At 43.9% G+C, this 21319-nt stretch overlaps 1 protein-coding gene across 1 annotated transcript in view; it reads left to right on the top strand.

The window, feature by feature from the left end:
* Positions 1-11945: 11945 nt before the first annotated feature.
* The window catches only part of ZNF680 (zinc finger protein 680), a 47269-nt gene continuing 37895 nt past the window's right edge, over positions 11946-21319 (top strand). The window contains exon 1 of the mRNA XM_017861199.1: positions 11946-12150. Coding sequence (XP_017716688.1) covers positions 12121-12150 — 30 coding nt within the window. The 5' untranslated portion in view covers positions 11946-12120. The remainder of the gene's footprint in view (positions 12151-21319) is intronic.

Below are 21319 nucleotides of genomic sequence, written 5' to 3' on the forward strand. Positions count from 1 at the left end.
TTTTTTTTTTTTTTTTTGAGACGGAGTCTTGCTCTGTCACCCAGGCTGGAGTGCTGTGGCTCGATCTGGACTCAGTGCAAGCGCCGCCTTCCGGGTTCAGGCCATTCTCCTGCCTCAGCCTCCCGAGTAGCTGGACTACAGGCACCGGCCACTACGCCCTGCTAATTTTTTACATTTTTCGTAGAGACGGGGTTTCATCGTGTTAGCCAGAATGGTCTCGATCTCCTGACCTCGTGAGCCACCTGCCTCAGCCTCCCAAAGTGCTGGCATTACAGGCGTGAGCCACCGCGCCCCCGCCAATTTTCAACTATGACTGGAAATGCATAAAGAACACAAATTTTAAATCATTAATATTATAGTAATAGCAACGACATTTAACCAAAAATGCATTATAATAATAATTATTATTATTATTTTTTTTTTGAGACAGAGTCTCATTCTGTCGCTCAGGCTAGAGTGCAGTGATCTTGGCTCACTGCAACCTCAGCCTCCTGAGTTCAAGGGATTCCCCTGCTTCAGCCTCCTGAGTAGCTAGGATTACAGGCGCATGCCACCATGTCCGGCTAATTTTTTTGTATTTTTGGTAGAGACGCGGTTTCACTGTGTTAGTCAGGATGATCTCAATCTCCTGAACTCATGATCCGCCTGCCTTGGCCTCCCAAAGTGTTGGGATTACAGGCATGAGCCACCGCGCCCGGCTGCTTTATAATTATTTACTGAAAACTTTGATAAAAATATTTGGAATAGGCATTAAATAACAGCAGAAAAACTTATTTGTTATTAGTATGTTGCTGCTCTTCTTACACAAACTGGAAAGGCTATAATCCATCCCTAAAAAGTAATTAAAACCCTTTTGTTTCTAAGTACAGAAACACTATGAATATTATAAAATGTGGTGTGCCGGGCGCGGTGGCTCACCCCTGTAATCCTAGCACTTTGGGAGGCCAAGGCAGGCAGAGCACCTGAGGTCAGGAGTTCGAGACCAGTCTCAACATGGGAAAAATCCCGTCTCTACTAAAAATACAAAATTAGCCGGGCGTGGTGGCGGGCGCCTGTAATCCCAGCTACTCGGGGAGCCTGAGGCAGGAGAATCGCTTGAACCCTGGAGGCTGAGGTTGCAGTGAGCCGAGATCGCGCCTTTGCACTCCAGCCTGGGCAACAAGTGCGAAACTCCGTTTCAAAAAAAAAAAAACAAAAAAAACGTGGTATGAAACACTGATATATTAAAGGAACAATTGGGGCCTGGGCGCGCTCGCTTATGCCTGTTGTCTCAGCACTTTGGGAGGCTGAGGCAGGCGGATCACCTGAGGTCAGGAGTTAGAGACCAGCCTGGCAAACATAGTGAAACACCGTCTCTAACCCCGTCTTTTGTTATAAAAGTACAAAAATTAGCGGTGCAGTGGCGGGCGCCTGTACTAGGGAGGCTGAGGCAGGAGAATTGCTAGAACCCAGGAGGCGGTGATTGCAGTGAGCCGAGATCGCCCCACTGCACTCCAGGCAGCACGACAGAGTGAGACCTTGTTTCAATAAATACATAAATAAATGAACGATTGGAAATAAATTATATTATTCTTTATATAAAGGGTAAAAAAGTGGATGAAAATGCTAATATTAAATTTTGCATGCAATAAACTTAAACGTAAGAGGCAAATATTTTCATGGATGTGAGGTAAATGAATACTACTTAATTTACTTTTTGTATAACATGAATTCAAGCATGTTATTTCAGAACTTTTAAATCTGAAATTACAGGCGAATTTAGCATATTACTAATTACACAGTGAACACATATAGCATATAATCCTGATAATATTTATGCTAAAGAAGACATAATTTTAAAATAAATTGGTTATGAAATAGGTGACAATTAAAATTTATTATATGCTGGGTAACATTCTAATTTCCTCTTTGACATCTTCCTTCCTTCCTCCCTCCCTCCCTCCCTCCCTTCCTTCCTTCCTTCCTTCCTTCCTTTTCTTTCTTTTTTGAGACGGAGTCTCTCTTTGTCTGCCAGGCTGGAGTGCAGTGGCGCGATCTCTGCTCACTGCAGCTCACTGCAAGCTCCGCCTCCCGGATTCACGCCCTTCTCCTGCCTCAGCCTCCCGAGTAGCTGGGACTACAGGAGCCTGCCACCGCGCCCTGCTACTTTTTTTGTATTTTTAGCAGAGACGGGGTTTCACCGTGGCCTCGATCTCCTGACATTGTGATCCACCTGCCTCCGCCTCCCAAAGTGCTGGGATTACAGGCCTGAGCCACTGCACCTGGCCTGACATTAGTTTCTTTATGAATCCATTAGATGAGGAGATATAAGAAATATTCTACACTAGCGGCATTAAACATACGGAGTTTAAATTTCCAAGCTTAGTGTTTTCTAAAACAAATTTGCTAAAATAAAATTAATTATTAAATATTCTTATATTTAGTAAGATGCTTTGTGCTCTGATGAAGTGTCAAAGTCTGATTTTCTTTAAGATCACATATGAAAACTCTATAAAAGTGGAAATTATAAAGACAAAAACATATTATATCTGCCCCAAGTGTTTCTGGAATTACTGAGTGAATCTCAATGTCTTTGCTACTCCCCAAACAATTTTGACATAAGGCACAAACAGAACTTTAAAAATATCTCACAGATCTCAGAAAATAGGCAGATTGCCACAGACTTCCAAAAGCAATGGAAGTGTGGTCAGATTATGCAGGCCCTCCCAGGACAAGAAGAGAACTTTGGCTCTAACTATGAACGCACTGCAAAATCACTGGAGAGACAGGATAAATCTTTGAGGATTTAAGAACATTGGGCCAGTCATGGTGGCTTATGCCTGTAATCCCAGCACTTTGGGAGGCTAAGGCAGGCGAATCACAAGGTCAGGAGTTCCAGACCAGCCTGACCAATATGGTTAAACCCCCTCTCTACAAAAAATACAAAAATTAGCTGGGTGTGGTGGCCGGTGCCTGTAGTCCCAGCTACTTGGGAGGCTGAGGTGGAAGAATTGCTTGAACAGGGGAGGTGGAGGTTGCAGTGAACTGAGATTGGGCTGCTGCACTCCAGCCTGAGTGACAGAGTGAGACTCCATCTAAAAAAAACAAAAATAAAAAACTTTCTTATTTTATGACCCCTAACTTTTGGATGTTACAGAGAGCCAATGCAGCATCCAAAAGAGTGATAAACAGGATTATATGCTATGTTAAATTAATAGGAAGCATTGTCAAATTAAAAATGATGTTTGGGCCGGGCGCGGCGGCTCATGCCTGTAATCCCAGCACTTTGAGAGGCCGAGGTGGGCAGATCATGAGGTCAGGAGTTCAAGACCAGCCTGGGCAACATGGTGAAACCCCAGCTCTACAAAAAATACAAAAAAAAAAAAAAAAAAAATTAGCCAGGCGTGGTGGTGGGCGCTTGTAATCTCAGCTACTCAGGAGGCTAAGGCAGAGAATTGCTTGAACCCAGGAGGCAGAGGTTGCAGTGAGCTGAGATTGCGCCACTGCACTCCAGCCTGAGCAACAGAGCAAGACTCCATCTCAAAAAAAAAAAAAAAAAAAAAAAAGTGGCGCTTGACTGGGTGCAGTGGCTCACACCTGTAATCCTGACACTTTGGGAGGCCAAGGCAGGTGGATTGTGTGAGCTCAGGAGTTCAAGACCAGCCTGAGAAACATGGTGCAACTTTGTCTCTACTAAAAATACAAAAAATTAGCCAGGCATGGCAGCATGCACCTGTCATCCCAGCTACTTGGGAGGCTGAGGCAGGAGAATCACTTGAACCTGGGAGGTGGAGGTTGCAGTGAGCCAAGATTGTGCCACTGCACTCCAGCCTGGGTGACAAGAGCGAAACTCCATCTCAAAAATAAATAAATAAATCAAATAATGTTTGATCTTCTTTATCTTGTATTTTAATAAACGTTATTAATAATTATTCCAAAATTGTACGAAATTTCTGAAAATGTAATATATCTGAGTGTATGTTATTAATCATAATTATGGTTATTATGATAAATTATTATAGGCCGCAGATATAATCAATTTCTTTTCATTTGTTCCTTTATCATCATTTAAAGCCATTCCCATAGCCAGTGGTTTAATTATAATGTAGTTTGTTTGTTTGTGACAGAGTTTTGCACTTGTCGCCCAGGAGTGCAGTGACATGATCTTGTCTCACTGTAACCTCTGCCTCCCAGGTTCAAGCGATTCCCCTGCCTTAGCCTCCCAAGTAGCTGGGATTAGAGGCGCGCATCACCACACCCAGCTAATTTTTGTATTTTTAGCAGAGATGAGGTTTCACCATGTTGGCGTAATCCCAGTACTTTGGGAGGCTGAACTTTTGACCTCAGGTGACCCGCCGACCTTGACCTCCCAAAGCGCTGAGATTACAGGCCTGAGCCACCACGCCTGGCCAAGTTTCTAAAAACTTCAAAAACATGCACAATCCTAGAGTACTATGTTTCTTTTTGAGTGTGTGTGTGTGACGGAGTTGCACTCTGTTACCCAGGCTGGAGAGCAATGGTGCGATCTTGGCTCACTGCAACCACTGCCTCCCGGGTTCAAGCGATTCTCCTGCCTCAGCCTCCTGAGCAGTTGGGATTACAGGCATCTGCCACCATCCCCAGCTAATTTTTGTATTTTTAGTAGAGATGGGTTTCACCATGTTGGTCAGGCTGGTCTCGAACTCGTGACCTTGTGATTCACCCGCCTCGACTTCCCAAAGTGCTGGGATTACAGGCATGAGCCACTGTGTCTGGCCGAGTATTGTGTCTTTAAGAAGGTTCATGAAAAGATGGAAAAAGTCCAGACAAGGTGAGTACAGGTTTCTGATAATTTTAGGATTGTATTGTTTGGACCGGGTAGGGATCATAAGAATTCTAAAGAAAAGATGGACTTATAAAACTACTAATTCAGGCAAAACAAAAATTAATTAAACATCCGGAAAAGAGTCTGCCACAATTTTATGCTACATCAGTCAGTACTGAAATTTTTTAGACATGCTATTTGAATAAACTCTGTCATTCAAGTCAAATTACCTGTGAGAATCCCTCAGTTATCAGTGCTATGGACCTAAATTGGAGAAATAAGTCTGGTATTAAACAGGACATAAATTCAATGTTAAGTGTGGATTCATGGAGAATCTAGACAATCAACAGCCACTGTTCATTAATGAGTTCTTAATGTTTTCATTATTGAAAACTCCGGCCGGGCGCGGTGGCTCAAGCCTGTAATCCCAGCANAAAAAAAAAAAAAAAAAAAAAACTCTGTATTCCATTAATCATCACAAAAGAGATAAAATAATATAAATTAAATAAAAATTAAAGGCTGGGCATGGGAAGCTGAGGCAGGAGAATAGCTTGAACCCGGGAGGCAGAGGTTGCAGTGAGCCAATATCACACCATTGCACTCCAGCCTGGGTAACAAGTTATATAAAAATTAGATGAGTGTGTGCGTGTGTGTGGTGACTATTCTAAATTACTAAAATACATTGACTAATTTTTTTTGGTCGAACATAGTATCCTGAGAAGACAATCAAAACTTCATGTACTACTGAAGTACATTATACTACCTGATGGGCCATTTAAACATTTACAGAGACATTTTATTCAATTATCATTTATAATGCCTATTTTATGGTAATATAATAGTTTTCTCACACAAGAAGGTTGATGTTATAATAGTAGCTAAAAGGATATTAGGAAATATGTATTCCTCATGGGACATTTCTAAAAAAAGTCTTCAATAATAAAAATACTTATTTCACTAGACAAGCTGTAAATCTGTTAAATAAGGTATTTCAGATACAATAGTATTGAGCAAAGCTAACTAAATTGACTGGATTGCTCTTGTAATTGAGATTGATGACAATCAGATCCACTTAGAGTGGGAAAAATGTGTTGACCCTTATAAAATAGTAATTGGAAGGCCTATGCACCCCATGATAGAACCTCATGCATCTTCTGCTACTGAAGTCTAATATGACTAAATGCAGCAAGGTTTTAATGCATTATGGCAAAATATATTTTCATAAGGTAACGAAAGCTTTTAATACTCTAATGACTAAGAACAGTATAATCCTTTATAATCTAGAACCTAAAGATTGAGTCTGCTTGCCATCTACACTGCAGAAAAACTTCAGGATCTTGAACCTTGGGATCATAATCTTACAACTCAGAAGGGCCCCACCAAACTGGAGATCTTAAGGTAAAGCTAACCAGGGAAGCTTCTCCTTAAAAGCAGACAGCAATCTTGATGTAGGTAGCTTTTTTTTCACAAGATCAAAAATAAAGCCATCTCTGCTATCATGACCCTCTTAGTTCAAAGTGTTTTTCTTATGGCTGTACAAACAACAGAAATAATAAAGGGTTCTTCACCAGGTCCCCTACCTGGCAACCAAGACGAAGTGCTGGGCGCCCTTCGGCACACAGCTGGCCACGGGGGAGACCCAGGACATCGTGGACCAGGTGAGGGCCCAGCTTGAAGAGAAAGAAAAGAAGTTCCCTGTATTTAAGGCTGTGTCGTTCAAGAGGGTTGTGGGGACAAACTGCTTCATCAAGGTGCACGTTGGTGACGAGGACTTCATATGCTTGGGAGTATTCAGAAGTCTCCCTCACAAAAACAAACCCTTGATCTTGGCTAACTACCAGACCAACAAAGTCAAGCTGACCTATTTCTTTTCTTTCTTTCTTTCTTTCTTTTTTTTTATTTGAGGCGGAGTCGTTCTGTCTCTGAGGCTGGAGTGCAGTGACAGGATCTCAGCTCACTGCAACCTCCGCCTCCTGGGTTCTCCTGTCTCAGCTTTCTGTGTAGCTGGGATTACAGGCACACGCCACCTTGCCCCCGGTTAATTTTTGTATTTTTAGTGGAGACGGGGTTTCATCATGTTGGTCAATGTGGTCCCGAATTCTGACCTCGTGATCCACCTGCCTTGGCCTCCCAAAGTGCTGAGATTACAGGCGTGAGCCACCTCGCCCGGCTAATTTTTGTATTTTTAGTAGAGACCAGGTTTCACCATGTAGACCAAGTTGGTCTCAAATCCCTGGCCTTAAGTGATCCGCCTGCCTTGAGCTCCGAAAGTGCTGGGATTACAGGAATAAGCCACCGTGTCCCGCCCAGCTGACCTATTTCTAATCCTGATTTTGGACAGGGCCCTTCAGCCAGAAAACTGATACTTAAAATCATTTTTTTTTTTTTTTTTTTTGAGATGGAGTCTCACTCATCGCCAGGCTGGAGTGCATCGGCGCGATCTTGGCTCACTGCAACCTCTCAACCTCTGCCTCCTGGGTTCAAGCGATTCTCCTGTCTCAGCCTCTTGAGTAGCTGGGACTACAGGTGCGTGCCACCACTCCCAGCTAATTTTTGTATTTTTAGTAGAGATGGGGATTCACCATGTTGGCCAGGATGGTCTCAATCTCTTGACCTTGTGATCTGCCCGCCTCGGCCTCCCAAAGTGCTGGGATTACAGGTGTGAGGCACTGTGCCCGGCCTTAAAAATCATTCTTAGTCGACCAGAAGCACGTACTTGGGATCACAAAATAAATCTCATCTCTGTGCTGTGCCACTTGGGGTGGAAGGGGCAGGATTAAGCAGCTTCTCTTGCATTTTTGTTCCTAAATTTTATTGTATTCATTTTTTTTTCTTCCCAGCGATCTTACTTTCAAAATATTTTTGAAATATATATATATTTAAAAATTTTTTTAAAAGGGGGTTTCTTGTGTGCATTCATAGAGTATAGTTTTACATGCAGAGGATTTTGCAGCCAAGCTTATATATATGAACAAATTTATGCCTTGATAGGCAAAAGATGGGCCAATGTGGGTGAGAAATTTTTATGAAATATTTGTTTTCTCATATATCAGAAACAGAATATTCATCCACTGCTCTTACCTTACTTCACAAGTTAAAGAGAATTTATTCAGAATAGGTTAAAGAGCATTGTCAGGAGGCCATTACTCTTCTGAATGGGCATCATTTTATTATGGTTTAGAATAAATGAGGAAATGGTGAAAAATTTATCCCCCATAATAGACTCTATAGCAGATTCTACTGTAAAGGCTATGGTTACACAATAGACTTTAAATTTTCTTACTAACGTTGTGCCAAATAGTAGAATTTCTCTAGATTACTTACTGGATAAACAGAAAAGCATTAGCAGTTGCTAATACTTGTAGTTGCACATGGAGAAATATATCAGATGTTACAGAGATTCAGTTGTAGGGGATTACTTAACAAGCTGCTCGGTTGAAATGAGTAGACCATTTATCTAGCTAATTATTTGATCTATTTAATTTTAGTTGGTTGGTTCATGGAGACACTGGCTTTTTAAAAAGCATACTTCAAACTCCTGATATTATCCTCCCTGATAGTCAAAATAGGAGTCTCCCTACTACACTGTATTCTCTCAAAAGTTTTAGACGTTTGTGTGTGGTCTCCTGTAGAATCTCAAATAGTCTCTCCTTAACTGGAATGACAAAAACTAAACGACATATGTGACCATGAGGACATCATAACCTATTAATGACATGATAAGGAAAAAAACCAAAATAGTAAAAACTTACAGTTGCACTAAGGCCCTGAGTTTTGGTCACACTCTGACCTATATGAGAACTTAACCGAAAAGGGGATATTTTTTAACCGAAATTATTAGAGTCCACCATTCTGGACTGTACTTGTGCAATAGGTCCAAACAGACCAAATCGAAGTAAAGTGGAGTCACTTATGCTAAAGTGACTCCATAATGAAGTAACATAATCAAAGTAGGCTGGGCGCGGTGGCTCAAGCCTGTAATCCCAGCACTCTGGGAGGCCAAGACGGGTGGATCACGAGGTCAGGAGATCGAGACCATCCTGGCTAACATGGTGAAACCCCATCTCTACTAAAAAATACAAAAAACTAGCCGGGCGAGGTGGCGGGCACCTGTAGTCCCAGCTACTCGGGAGGCTGAGGCAGGAGAATGGCATGAACCCGGGGAGGCAGAGCTTGCAGTGAGCTGAGATCCGGCCACTGCACTCCAGCTTGGGCGACAGAGCGAGACTCCATCAAAAAAAAAAAAAAAAACATAATCTGGCCGGGCGCCGTGGCTCAAGCCTGTAATCCCAGCACTTTGGGAGGCCAAGAAACCCACAGTTCTGCTATTTCACAGTGGAATTTGAGACTAATTAAGTAATTTTTTTTTTTTTTGAGATGGAGTTTCACTCTCATCACCCAAGCTGGAGTGCAGTGGCACGATTTCAAGACAAGGTTTCACCACGTTGACCAGGCTGGGCTCAAACTCCTGACCTCAGATGATCCACCTGCCTTGGGTTCCCTAAGTACTGAGATTATGGGCGTGAACCACCACACCTGGGCAATAAGTACATTTTTGATGGTGCTAGATTGGTATCAATGTCTAAAATTTTGGTCTAACTCTCAAAATTGAGATGAACAAATGAGAGAAATTGTTTAATTATAGCCTAAAGCTGCCCACTTCCATGGTTAATTTTGGTCAGTAGGGCTTTTTGTACATAGTAAACTGAAACCTAGCTAGATATATGTAATTAGGCTGTAACCCATTCTTGTACCAACCACTGTGTTTTTGACAATAAAATAACATAAACTGTTCCAATCATGTTCAAATTAGGCAAATTCAAAGCTGTAATCAATCTGGCTGTTTCTGTATCTCACTTTCATTTTCTGTGTGTCACTTTGATTTTTCTGTCCATAAATCTTTTTCCAGCATGTGGCTGTACTGGAGTCTCTCTGAACCTACCTTGGATCCACAGTCTGTCTTATTTGCAAATCATTCTTTGCTCAATTAAACTTTGTTAAATTTAATTTCTCTAACTTTTTTTTAAGTTTTAGATTTGTTTTGTGGTGAAAAATAAAGATGTGTTGTTGGGCATTGATTTTGAGAAGCAAGGTCTGCTTCAGCCCTACAAGCAGAAGCGCCCCCTAAGAATCACAGCTGCCTAGTCAACAAGCAGCTGATGACACATGTCTGAAGGAGCTCAGCTGAAAACAGAAGAATGGCCCACTGAACCTAGTCTAAATTGGTGATCATGTCAATTATGAGCTAAGAAGTTTTGGCTGGTTTGTTATGCTGCAATAGCTAATTAATACATGCAGCCGGTGCAGATAGGATGCCAGGATTTAATGACAAAGTTGATTTCTAGTTACCTTCCAACAGTGGGCCCCATAAAGGTACTGATTTTTCTCCTTATTCAAAGTTAGATGTCTTGTAAGAGAATATTGCATAATGCAGAAATACATGTAGACATGTATGCATGTGATTGGTGCTTATACTCACACAGTTCCCCACACCACAGGAGAAAACAGGTAACCACAGCTTGACAATTAGGGTCAAGGGCAAATAGCAAAATTAGTCTGTTTTTAATTGGAGGTAAAGACTAGGGACGTGGCCTGGCATGGTGGCTCACTTCTGTAATTCCAGCACTTTGGAGGGCTGAGGCGGGTGGATCACCTGAGGTCAGGAGTTCGAGACCAGCCTGACCAACACAGTGAAACCCCATCTCTACTAAAAATACAAAAATTAGCTGGGCATAGTGGCGGATGCCTGTAATCCCAGCTACTCGGGAGGCTGAGGCACTAGAATCGCTTGAACCTGGGAGATAGAGGTCGCAGTGAGTTGAGATCATGCCATTGCACTCCAGCCTGGATGACAAGAGCAAAACTGTGTCTCAAAAAAGAAAAAAAAAAAAAAAAAAAAAAGACCAGGGAGGGATCTGTAGACATAGAGCTTTCTTATTCTGTGGCCCCATCGTCCTTTGTTCACTGTCTGATCTCTGGAAGAAAGGTGGACAACAGGTGGTCTTCCTATTGTGATTTTATTCCTGCTGTCCTCTGCTCTTTCTATGGCCACTATCTGTTCTACCCTTGGAACTGAAGAGAGATGTTGGTAGGGAAAGACTTTCTCCTTATTTATGGCAGGAAAAGGATGTTCAAGCCCAGTGTGGTGGCTCATGCCTGTAATCCCAGCACTTTGGGAGGCTGAGACAGAAGGATTACTTAAGGTCAGGGGTTCAGCCTGGCTGACATGGGAAAATTCCATCTCTACTAAAAATACAAAAATAAGCCAGGCATGGTGGCACATGCCTGTAATCACAGCTACTCTGGGGAGGATGAGGCAGGAGAATCGCTTGAATGCAGAAGGTGGAGATTGCAGTGAGCTGAGATTGCACCACTGCACTCCAGCCTGGGCCTAAGAGCCAGACTCTGAAAAGAAAAGAAGAGAAGAGAAAGGAAAAGAAAGAAAAAAAGAGAAGAGAAAGGAAATTAAAAGAAAAGAAAAAAGCAAAGGGATATTCAGGATTTCATCTTCTGCTGTCAGAGCTGCACTTCAATGTGGCAGCTATTGGCCAAGTGTGGCTACTGGGTGCATGGAATGTGGCTGGTCCGAACTACGATGTGGTAGAAAGGTAAAATACATAGTTTTAATGTTTTTTTCCAAAATATATATACTTCATTAATAATTACATACTAGTCATATATTAAAATAATATTTTGGATATATTGGGTTAACTAAATTCCTACAATGAATTCCTCCTGTTTATTTTTTCTTTTTAAAATTTTCCTTCTAGAAAATTTAGAATTCACATGTGGCTCACATTCAATTTCAGAGGATTGCCTTTTTTAAAAAAATGTCAGGCTACCCGCTCAAAGGACAAGAAGCCAGGGAGCTCATAAAATTGGAAAATTTTAAACAATTGTTATTGCATTATTTTCATGTGTGAATAGCCACATAATATATTATTTATAAAGGCAAACGACCTTATACGCAAGGTTATATGCAAATACCCTCTGGGGTGGGCCTGGCTCCGCTCAGGGAGGAAGCCCTGCCTGAGAACGCTGCAGCTTGAATTTCACTCTTTCTTCGATCAGCCCAGCAGCTGAGCACATATTCTGTCACTCAGGGCATTAGGGGGTGGGGCCCTAAACATTATCCAATCAGGGATGCTGGAATGGGACCCGTCCAATCAGGCACGCAGCTGGAGCGGACAGGACGGCTTCCGGGATTTGGCGGGGCCTTTGTCTCTAGCTGCCGCAGGAGCTCCACGTCTAGTCTTCGCTGCTCTGTGTCTTCTGCTGGTAGAGGCCCAGCCTCTGTGGCTCGGTTACCTGCAGGTATTGGGAGATGCACAGCTAAGATGCCAGGACCACCTGGAAGCCTAGAAATGGTGAGAGTGCCGGGTCCGACACCCCGAGAGAGGGGGAGGGGCTGGTTGGAACCAGTCAGAAGTGACTGTGGCAGGACTCCAGCCTCCCAGCGCTGGGCTCCAAAATCCGCGGACCGAGTTGTCTTTGGCGCAGCTCGGCCCTCGGTCCCCTTCAGCCATAAGATGGCGGCTGGGCTGACAGCCGGACCCCGGGCGTCCTGTCTCCTCCCTGTGCAGTGACTGTGCCTTGGCCTGGAGTCCTCGCTGGGCAACTCTGCCGCCGCAGTGCCGCATCTCTGCCTGATAACTCGCGTACCGGGTTCATGAATGGGAAGAGCTTTGGTCCGTGGGGTCCCAGTCCCTCCTTTTTTCTATTAAAAATTCATGGAAGTCACCGCAAAAATATTTTAAAATGCAATAGAAGAGTGGTTCAAAAATCGTACAGCACCCAGCTATGATTTGTAATTTGTGGTCCATGGGAGGGGCTTGAAGGAGAGACTTTTAAGTGGTATATGATGAATAAAACCAAATTCAATAATCGGTTATGTACAGTTACATAGCTTCTTAATTTGTAAGATCAAGGTGGAAATTTTCTGGTTATGTAATCGGAGGGTACTTGGCAGTTTATAGTTGGTTAAGCGTAAATTTTATTTCCCCCAATGTAGTAATTTACCAAAAAACAATGTATTTGAGTTAGATTTTTTTTTTTTTTTGAGGTGGAGTCTCTCTCTGTCGCCCAGGCTGGAATGCAGTGGCGCGATCTCGGCTCACTGCAAACTTCGTCCCCCAGGTTCACGCCATTCTCCTGCCTCAGCCTCCCGAGTAGCTGGGACTGCAGGCGCCCGCCACCACGCCCGGCTAGTTTTTTGTATTTTTTTAGTAGAGACGGGGTTTCACTGTGTTAGCCAGGATGGTCTCCAGCTCCTGACCTCGTGATGCACCCGCTTCGTCCTCCCAAAGTGCTGGGATTACAGGCGTCGGCCACCGCGCCCGGCCCTAGTGTACATTTTTGATACTGTATTTTAATTAATCATTTTTTGAGAAATCATTGGATGATACTTTTTAAAAGGTTTGTTTTCTGTTTGTAAAAATTTTCTATAAGAAGAAAGCAAAGAGTAATCCCCGGACACTATTGTAAAAAATCTCTGTGCCTCTTTTCCTTTTATCTTCCCTAGTCACAGAGATCTTATCAGAATTTTGGGGGGTCAGGGTTTCCCTTTGGAAACTTTATGGGGTGATGTGTCCTCGGCCACCCTTCAGATTTTTCCTGGTCCTGGGTTTCAGTACTGTCTGGGAATAAACCATGATACCCACTGTGGCTATGTCTGCCAGAGTGCTTAATGAATATCAGCTCCTGGCTCATTTTCTCTCGTAGGACTGCCTGAGGTACAAAGTGTAGCCTCTCGAGGGAGCAGGTGGATGCCCTGGGGCTGAGAGAAATCTCCTGGTGTACACTTCCTTGGAAAAGCTGACCCCTTGAGACATTACGATTGTCTTCACCCAACTCAGCTTCCGTTTCTTTGGGACACATTGCTGGTCAATCAGATGCTGGTATTAAGGGAAAAACATAGAAATAATTTCTGCCTTTGGGATTCTCTAAGGGGCAGGAAAAGTAGTGAAAAAAATGATGAAAAAAGAGTGAAAGACAAATAGTGAAACATTTGTAGAGGAAATTAAAAGGTAAGAAAATATTTACAAATGGTATAGAAGAGGTGAGTTTCAGAAAAAAATTAATATCTACGTATATTCCATTTGTTAAAAATTCTAATGTACTATTTTGTTTTCCAGACCGAGTTTAGTAATTGTCACAGGTAGTTTTTTTTATGGCTGGGTAATTTCTTTTCTTTTTTTTTTTGGAGACAGTCTCATTCCGTCACTCAGGCTGGAGTGCAGTTGCACGATCTTGGCTCACTACAACCTCTGTCTCTCAGGTTCAAGCGATCCTCAGCCTCCTGAGTAGCTGAGACTACAGGCGCTAGCCACCACGCTCAGCTAATTTGGTATTTTTAGTAGAGATGGGAGGTTTCACCATGTTGGCCCGTCTGGTCTCAAACTCCTAATCTAATCTCAGGTGCTCTACCCGCCTTGGCCTCCCAAAGTGTTGGGTTCACAGGTGTGCCGCACCCAGCCTAGCTGGGTAATTTCAAACAGAATTCCAAGCCTTAACTTTTAGAATGCTAGCTATCTAGGGAAAAAAATAGAGAATATCTCTCTTCCATTTTGGCTTTAGAAAATGAATACATTTCCGGCCGGGTGCAGTGGCTCATGCCTGTAATCCTAGCACTTTGGGATGCCAAGCAGGGGGGTGGAGCACTTGAGGTCAGGAGTTCGAGGCCAGCCTGGACAACATGGTGAAGCCTTGTCTCTACTAAAAATACAAAAATTAGCCGAGCGTGGTGGCACATGCTTGTAATCCCAGCTACTTGGGAGGCTGAGGCAGGAGAATTGCTTGAACCTGGAGGGCAGAGGTTGCAGTGAGCTGAGATTGCACCACTGCACTTCAGCCTGGGCGAAAGAGTGAAACTTCGTCTCAAAAAAAAAAGAAAAGACAATGAGGCCGGGCGCGGTGGCTCAAGCCTGTAATCCCAGCACTTTGGGAGGCCGAGACGGGACCGGATCACGAGGTCAGAGAGATCGAGAACCATCCTGGCCTAATACGGTGAAACCCCGTCCTACTAAAAAAATACAAAAAACTAGCCGGGCGCGAGCGGGCGCCTGTAGTCCCAGCTACTCGGGAGGCTGAGACAGAGAATGCGCGTGAACCCGGGAGGCGGACGCTTGCAGTGGAGCTGAGAGCCGGCCACTGCACTCCAGCCTGGGCGGCAGAGCAAGACTCTGTCCTCAAAAAAAAAAAAAAAAAAAAAAAAAAAAAAAAAAAAGAAAAGACAATGATACTTTCCACCAGAAAATGTGAGATATATTGGTGGAAGGTACATAGATTCTTTAAAAACATTAGTACCTCTTTTTGCAAGGTGAATTTGTGACATTGAATATTTCTAGTCTATACCCTGTTATCTTGATTTCTGAGTTTCATGCTAAATTTTATGAGATAAAACTTGGTAACTCCTAGAAGTGTTTCCATCTGACTAATTGTTTACTACATAATTTTTAATGGAAATAATAAAATAATACATTTATTATCTAAAAGGAATACTTTTGCTTTTCCTATTGAGATGTAAAATGTAAGCATCTTCAAAAAAGTCCTCCCTGACCAGGCACAGTGGCTCAAGCCTGTAATCCCAGCACTTTGGGAGGCTGAGGTGGGCGGATCACCTGAGGTCAGGAGTTCAAGACCATCCTGGCCAACATGGCGAAACCCTGTCTCTACTAAAAAATACAAAAATTGGCCAGGTGCATTGGCTCACGCCTGTAATCCCAGCACTTTGGGAGACTGAGGCGGGCAGATCATGAGGTCAGGAGATCGAGACCATCCTGGCCAACATGGTGAAACCCCGTCTCTACTAAAAAAAATACAAAAAAGTTAGCCGGGCGTGGTGGCAGGCGCCTGTAGTTCTGGCTACTGGGGAGGCTGAGGTAGAATGGTGTGAACCCGTGAGGCGGAGCTTGCAGTGAGCCGAGATTGCGCCACTGCACTTCAGCCTGGGGGACAGAGTGAGACTGTATCTCAAAAAAAAAAAAAAAGAAAAGAAAAAAATAAAAAATTAGCTGGGTATGGTGGCAGGCGCCTGTAATCCCAGCTACTAGGGAGGCTGAGCAGGGAGATTGCTTGAACCCAGGAGGTGGAGGTTTCAGTGAGCCGAGATCTCGCTACTGCACTCCAGCCTGGGTGAGAGTGTGAAACTTCATCTCAAAAAAGAAAAAAAAATTCCTTCCCTTACTTGAGCACTGTGTTCAAGTAATTTTGCTGAATGTTCAAACTGTTAGTTTCAAAAGCGAAATGAATAACTCAGACATGAAAATTAAAGTTTGAGCCCAGTGACTGCAAGCTAAGGCTAATATTGACCCTGCAAAAGGCCCAGCTCTTTTTGGGGAGCCTCCCCTGCAGATGTCTCAGGCTGCTCACCCCAGCCATGGAAGAAGCCTTTATACTGAGAAAAGCTACAGAGCCCTGGAAAGCTGGGGACCCACAGGCAGATGCAGTTAAGGTTAAGATGAAAGGGGATTGGGAGGGTCATACTGAAGATGAAGTTGTTTTTTTGAGGCAGTTTCTGGACTTTGTAAAATAAAACACAGATTTATGTAAAAAAAATTTAGAATTCCAAAGGAGGAAGCACCAACTATAAATCTTTAAAGATTGCAAATTTTAGGCAGACTAGAGCTTTCTTTCTTTTTTCTTTTTTTTTTTCCAGTCAATTTTGAGATTTATTTTGGTAATGTTGAGGACACACTGGGGAGAAAGAGACACAAGTCACAATAGGATCTGTGTCCTGTGCTTTTTCCAAAGAGTGTTTTGGGAACTTCAGTATTGAAAGAGCAAGTGGGAGGGCCGTGAGGCTCTGATTAGCACTCAGTGAATCTATATTTTACATGTGGAAAGAAAGGGTTCAGGGGAAGTCAATCATGCATTCCCCTCTCTCTCCCTCAGTAAATCTACATTTTATACAAGATAAAGTAAGCATGTGAAATTACAGCTATCTGTTTGGGAATAAAAGGAAGCCAATCTTTGCATGACCCAGTCCCCGGCTTAACTTTTGGCATAGTGAGTTCAGCGTCCCAAGAGTTCATTTTCCTTCCACATGTATCTGCAATTTTTGATGTTACCAAAGTCAAGGGCAAAGTTTTCATTAGGGAGTTGGCAACTTCTAGAAAAGGCTTTATTCATTTGAGGGGCTATAAGGTACATGGATGTGCTTTGGTCGGGAATAGGCCGAGGCAGACATTTGGGCCAGAGTGACTCAGCAAGTTTGGAGCACAGGCATATAAATCCACTTGGTTTTTTTGTTTGTTTAGATTTTTGTTGTTGTTTTTGAGACGGAGTCTTGCCCTGTCGCCCAGGCTGGAATGCAGTGGTGCAATCTCAGCTCACTGCAACCTCCACTTCCTGGGTTCAAGCAATTCTGCCTCAGCCTCATGAGTAGCTGGGATTACAGGCGCCCACTACCACACCTGGCTAATTTTTTATATTTCTGGTAGAGGCGGGGTTTCACCATGTTGTCCAGGCTGGTCTCAAACTCCTGACCTCAAGTGATCCACCCACCTTGGCCTCCCAAAGTGCTGGGATTACGGACTTGAGCCACTGTGCCCAGCCAGGGAGGACTTATATAGTCACAGTTATGCAGCCATAACATGGGAAGGTTCATCACCTGACTCCGAGCCACTGTTGTTTGTAAAAGGTATAACTGCCCTGGTGATACTGTGCATACGCCTGGCGTCCAAAGAGAGAGAGTGAAGTTTTTGACCCTGTAGGGGAGAGCCAGCCTTGCAGGCCAGGGAACGCAGCTGCAGGCATGGGAGTGGCAGGAGTCCCAGAGCCCGAGCAGGCAGAGACAGACAGTGTAAGAGAGCTGCTGAATAAAACCATATTTCATCTGCCTATGGCCCCCTGTCTGTTCTTTCAGCTATCTGCCACCCATCCACCCACTCCCTTGGGACCTCAGCATGGGCTGGAATCTGACTCATGGCGTGACAGGGGCTGGTGTTAGAGTGGGCATGCTTGCTCACTTTGATCCATCTCAGGTTGCAAAAGTACTTTTGTTTTTTCATTCAGCTTGATACATAATGTGTTTAATCAAAAAGGCAGGCAGGCAAGGTGTCCACTGATTTTTCCACAGACACCAAAACTACTGCATCATTTAAATGTGGGCTCAAGTTCTCAAAAGTCTCTTGTTTTCCAGGCTCTGTGCTCTCATGCTTCTGAGCCTTTTAGAGACCCTGAGGTTTTATTGTATCCTGGCATGACTGACTTAGTCCCTGCTTCTCTGCTGCATGTCACACGGGCTTAGCGAAGAGAGGTCACAGAGACCTGCAGCCCTGGGAAGCCAATGTTTGGTGGGGGAGGCAGAAAATTCCAGTTTGATATGGGCTGGCATCCTTGCACAAGATCATGTCAATTCCTTCCTGGAAACCATCCTACTGATTTAAGAATACAATTAACCTGCCTGCTGGCCCCAGCCTCCAGTACCCACACAGTCTGGTTCCTGCCTCTCTGTCCAAATTCATTTCCCAACCCTCTCCCTCCACCTGCTAAGCCCCTGCCACAATGGTCTTTTTTTCTTCACACTTGACAAGCTCATTCCCACCTTAGAGCCTTTCTACTGGGTGTTCCTTTTACCTGGAATGTGCATTCCCAGATTTTCTCCCCACTTAGAAATCAGCTGAAATGTCCCCTTCTCAGGCAGGGCTTCCCTGACCACTCAACCAAATCACCGCCACTTTGCATGTTACTACCATGTTTTGTTTCCTTGTAATTATCCAAGCTTTGTTGTCTCCTCTCTCTGGAACATATGCTTCTTTAGGTTGGGAGCTCTGTCTGGTTTATCACTGTAGCTCTAGTGTACTTTTTGGCACATAGGAGATGCCCAGTGAATAACTGCTGAATGAAACAGTCACTGAGATGAGGGAGTGTGTCAGGAGAATGGTGCAGATGGCAGAACTGTCTCAGACTGTTTTCTGTGGGGAAGCAGGCCCCAGCCAGAGGCTGCTGGGTATAGGGAGCAGGGAGAAAGGTGGAGAGATCCAAGCTTAGGTCAAGGATTTGACCCACTGCCTGGGGCTGGAAATAGTGTCTACATAGCACTGTCCTGTAGGACTTTCTGTGATAATGGCAATGTTCTGTGTCTGCATTGTCCAATAAAGTTACTTTTGGCTACTGACCCGCACTTGAATGTAGCTAGTACAACTAGGGAACTGATTTAAATTAGATTTATGGGAAATTGAATTTATTTAACAAATGCACATTTAAACAGCCACATGAGACTAGGGGCTACTGTTGAACAATGCAGCACTAGAGACGCTCACTAAAGCCCCTTCATTCTGAGTCGTCAGCGTCTAAGTGCTGGAAGCTGGGTGGAACTCAAGAAGCAGCAAGTGGAGGCTCCATCCGGAAGGCCCTGGCTGCTCTGAGTGTCCTGAGAGGCAGCCCTGGTGTGCTGATCAGAATGACCACTCCAGCCACTTCAGCAGCAGCCCCCCTTACCTTTCAGGGCCTCAGGACAAGGGCTTTCTTTCATAGGGAGGAGGAAACTAGATTAAAAACAAGGTGGGAGGGGAATGGCAAATTGAAGGACAAAAAATTCAATTCTAGATGAGAGAATTGTTTTACCCTGAAGTCAGCGTGTTCTTAGGAGGGACATAAAATGGGGTTCTGTGTTGGCTCAGACTGAAGGTAGCTCAATGTTCAGGAGCCTGTGGGAAGGAGAGAAACTTAAGTTTGATTAAAAAGTATTTTATTTTGAAAACTGAAGGCAAATTCAGCTAATTTTTTATAATGAAAATAATGTGCGGAGTCTGCTTCTGGTTACGTGTCAGGTAAGAAAAGAGAGCACCCACCATCTAAGTCATAATGGGAAGGGTGTTTCTTTTCATAAACTGTTCCTGGAGAACTCAAAGGATAAAGAATTTTATTAATCACAACTTTTTACCAGGATTATCTATGTGCTTCATCCTTTCCCACCTTTATTCTTTGTCGTCCTGTACCTTTTTCCGTTGACTTTTTTGGGCCTTTTGGTATCTTTTATAATAAACTGGTCAACATAACTACAGTGTTTTGTTTAGTTTTGTGAGTAGCTCTATCAAGTTATGTAATTGGAGGGAGTTTATAAGAGTTTCCAATTTTTAAACAGTAGGTCAGAAGCATAGATGGACCCATGAAGTTTGTGACTGGCCTCTGGAGTGAGGATAGTGTTGTGAGACTGAGCCCTGAATCAGGGTCTGTGCTGACTCTGGATGGTGTCAGAATTCAAATGTTAGACAATTAGTTGGTGTTGGAGAATTGCTTTGTGTTCAGCAAATACAGATTTGGTGCCAGAAGGAAACTATCACAGAGGCCTGGCCTGGAATGGAACTCTGGGTGTCTGGAAATGAGAAGTTCTGCTCTCCTGTACATAGGCTGTCACACTATGCCATTGTCCTGGAATTCCAGGTCTCTTCCCAGGGTGAGAGAGGACTGAAAACTTAGAGGAAATTAGCTGTGATAACAGGCCCCCTTTTCCCACAGCTGCCACCCCAGGATTCCTACCCACTCACAAACATACCCACTAGAAATTGATGTGTCCACACTCCTCCCAGGACTAGGCACCACCATGAGGAATTTCACCACAGCATTTTTAATCCTAGTGTTTTTTTGCCAAAAATCCACAAAAGTGTTTACAGTTTCCTGCATATCCCCACCCCCAGACACTGAATCTGCAGCAGCAACCTGCTTCCTCCACAACCAACGGTTCTGTACCACCTGTTCATAATCTCATCTGCCTGCCCAGACACAGAAATAAACGAGTACAGCCCCATGTGGGCCACTATCTGTAGGACAGACCAGTCCTTCCACCTACATTGCACTCTCCCCCCCCCATGGATTTTATTCCTTTTAACTTTTATTTTTGTTTCAGGGTCGTGGTAAACGTGCAAGTAGTTATATAAGCAAAATTGTGGCATGGGGGTTTGGTGTAGATTATTTTGTTACTGAGGTACTATGCATAGCATAAACAGGTGTTTTTTCTAGTCCTTTCTATCGTCCCACCCACCACCCTCAACTTGGCCTGTGTCTGTTTTTCCTCTTCTTGTCCTCCACCTCCTGGGTTCAAGCAATTCTCCTGCCTCAGCCTCCTGTACTACAGGTGCATGCAACCATGGCCGGCTAATTTTTGTATTCTTAGTAGAGATGGGTTTCACCACATTGGCCAGGCTGGTCTCAAACTCCTGACCTCAAGTGATCTGCCTGCCTTGGCCTCCCAAAGTGCTAGGGTTACAGGCATGAACCACCATGCCCGGCCTTGTGGTAAATTTTTTTTTTTTTTTTTTGAGACTGAGTCTTGCTCTATCACCCAGGCTGGAGTGCAGTGGCACGGTCTTGGCTCACTGCAACCTTCATCTCCTGGGTTGAAGTGATTCTCCTGCCTCAGCCTCCCAAGTAGCTGGGATTACAGGCATGTGCCACCATGCCCGGCTAATTTTTGTATTTTTAGTAGAGACGGAGTTTCACCATGTTGGCCAGGCTGGTCTTGAACTCCTGACCTCGTGATCTGCCCGCCTCGGCCTCCCAAAGTGCTGGAATTACAGGCATGAGCCACCGTGC

The sequence above is a fragment of the Rhinopithecus bieti genome, unplaced genomic scaffold (genome assembly GCF_001698545.2).
Source record: "Rhinopithecus bieti isolate Rb0 unplaced genomic scaffold, ASM169854v2 scaffold_59955, whole genome shotgun sequence".
Classification (NCBI taxonomy): Eukaryota; Metazoa; Chordata; class Mammalia; order Primates; family Cercopithecidae; genus Rhinopithecus; species Rhinopithecus bieti.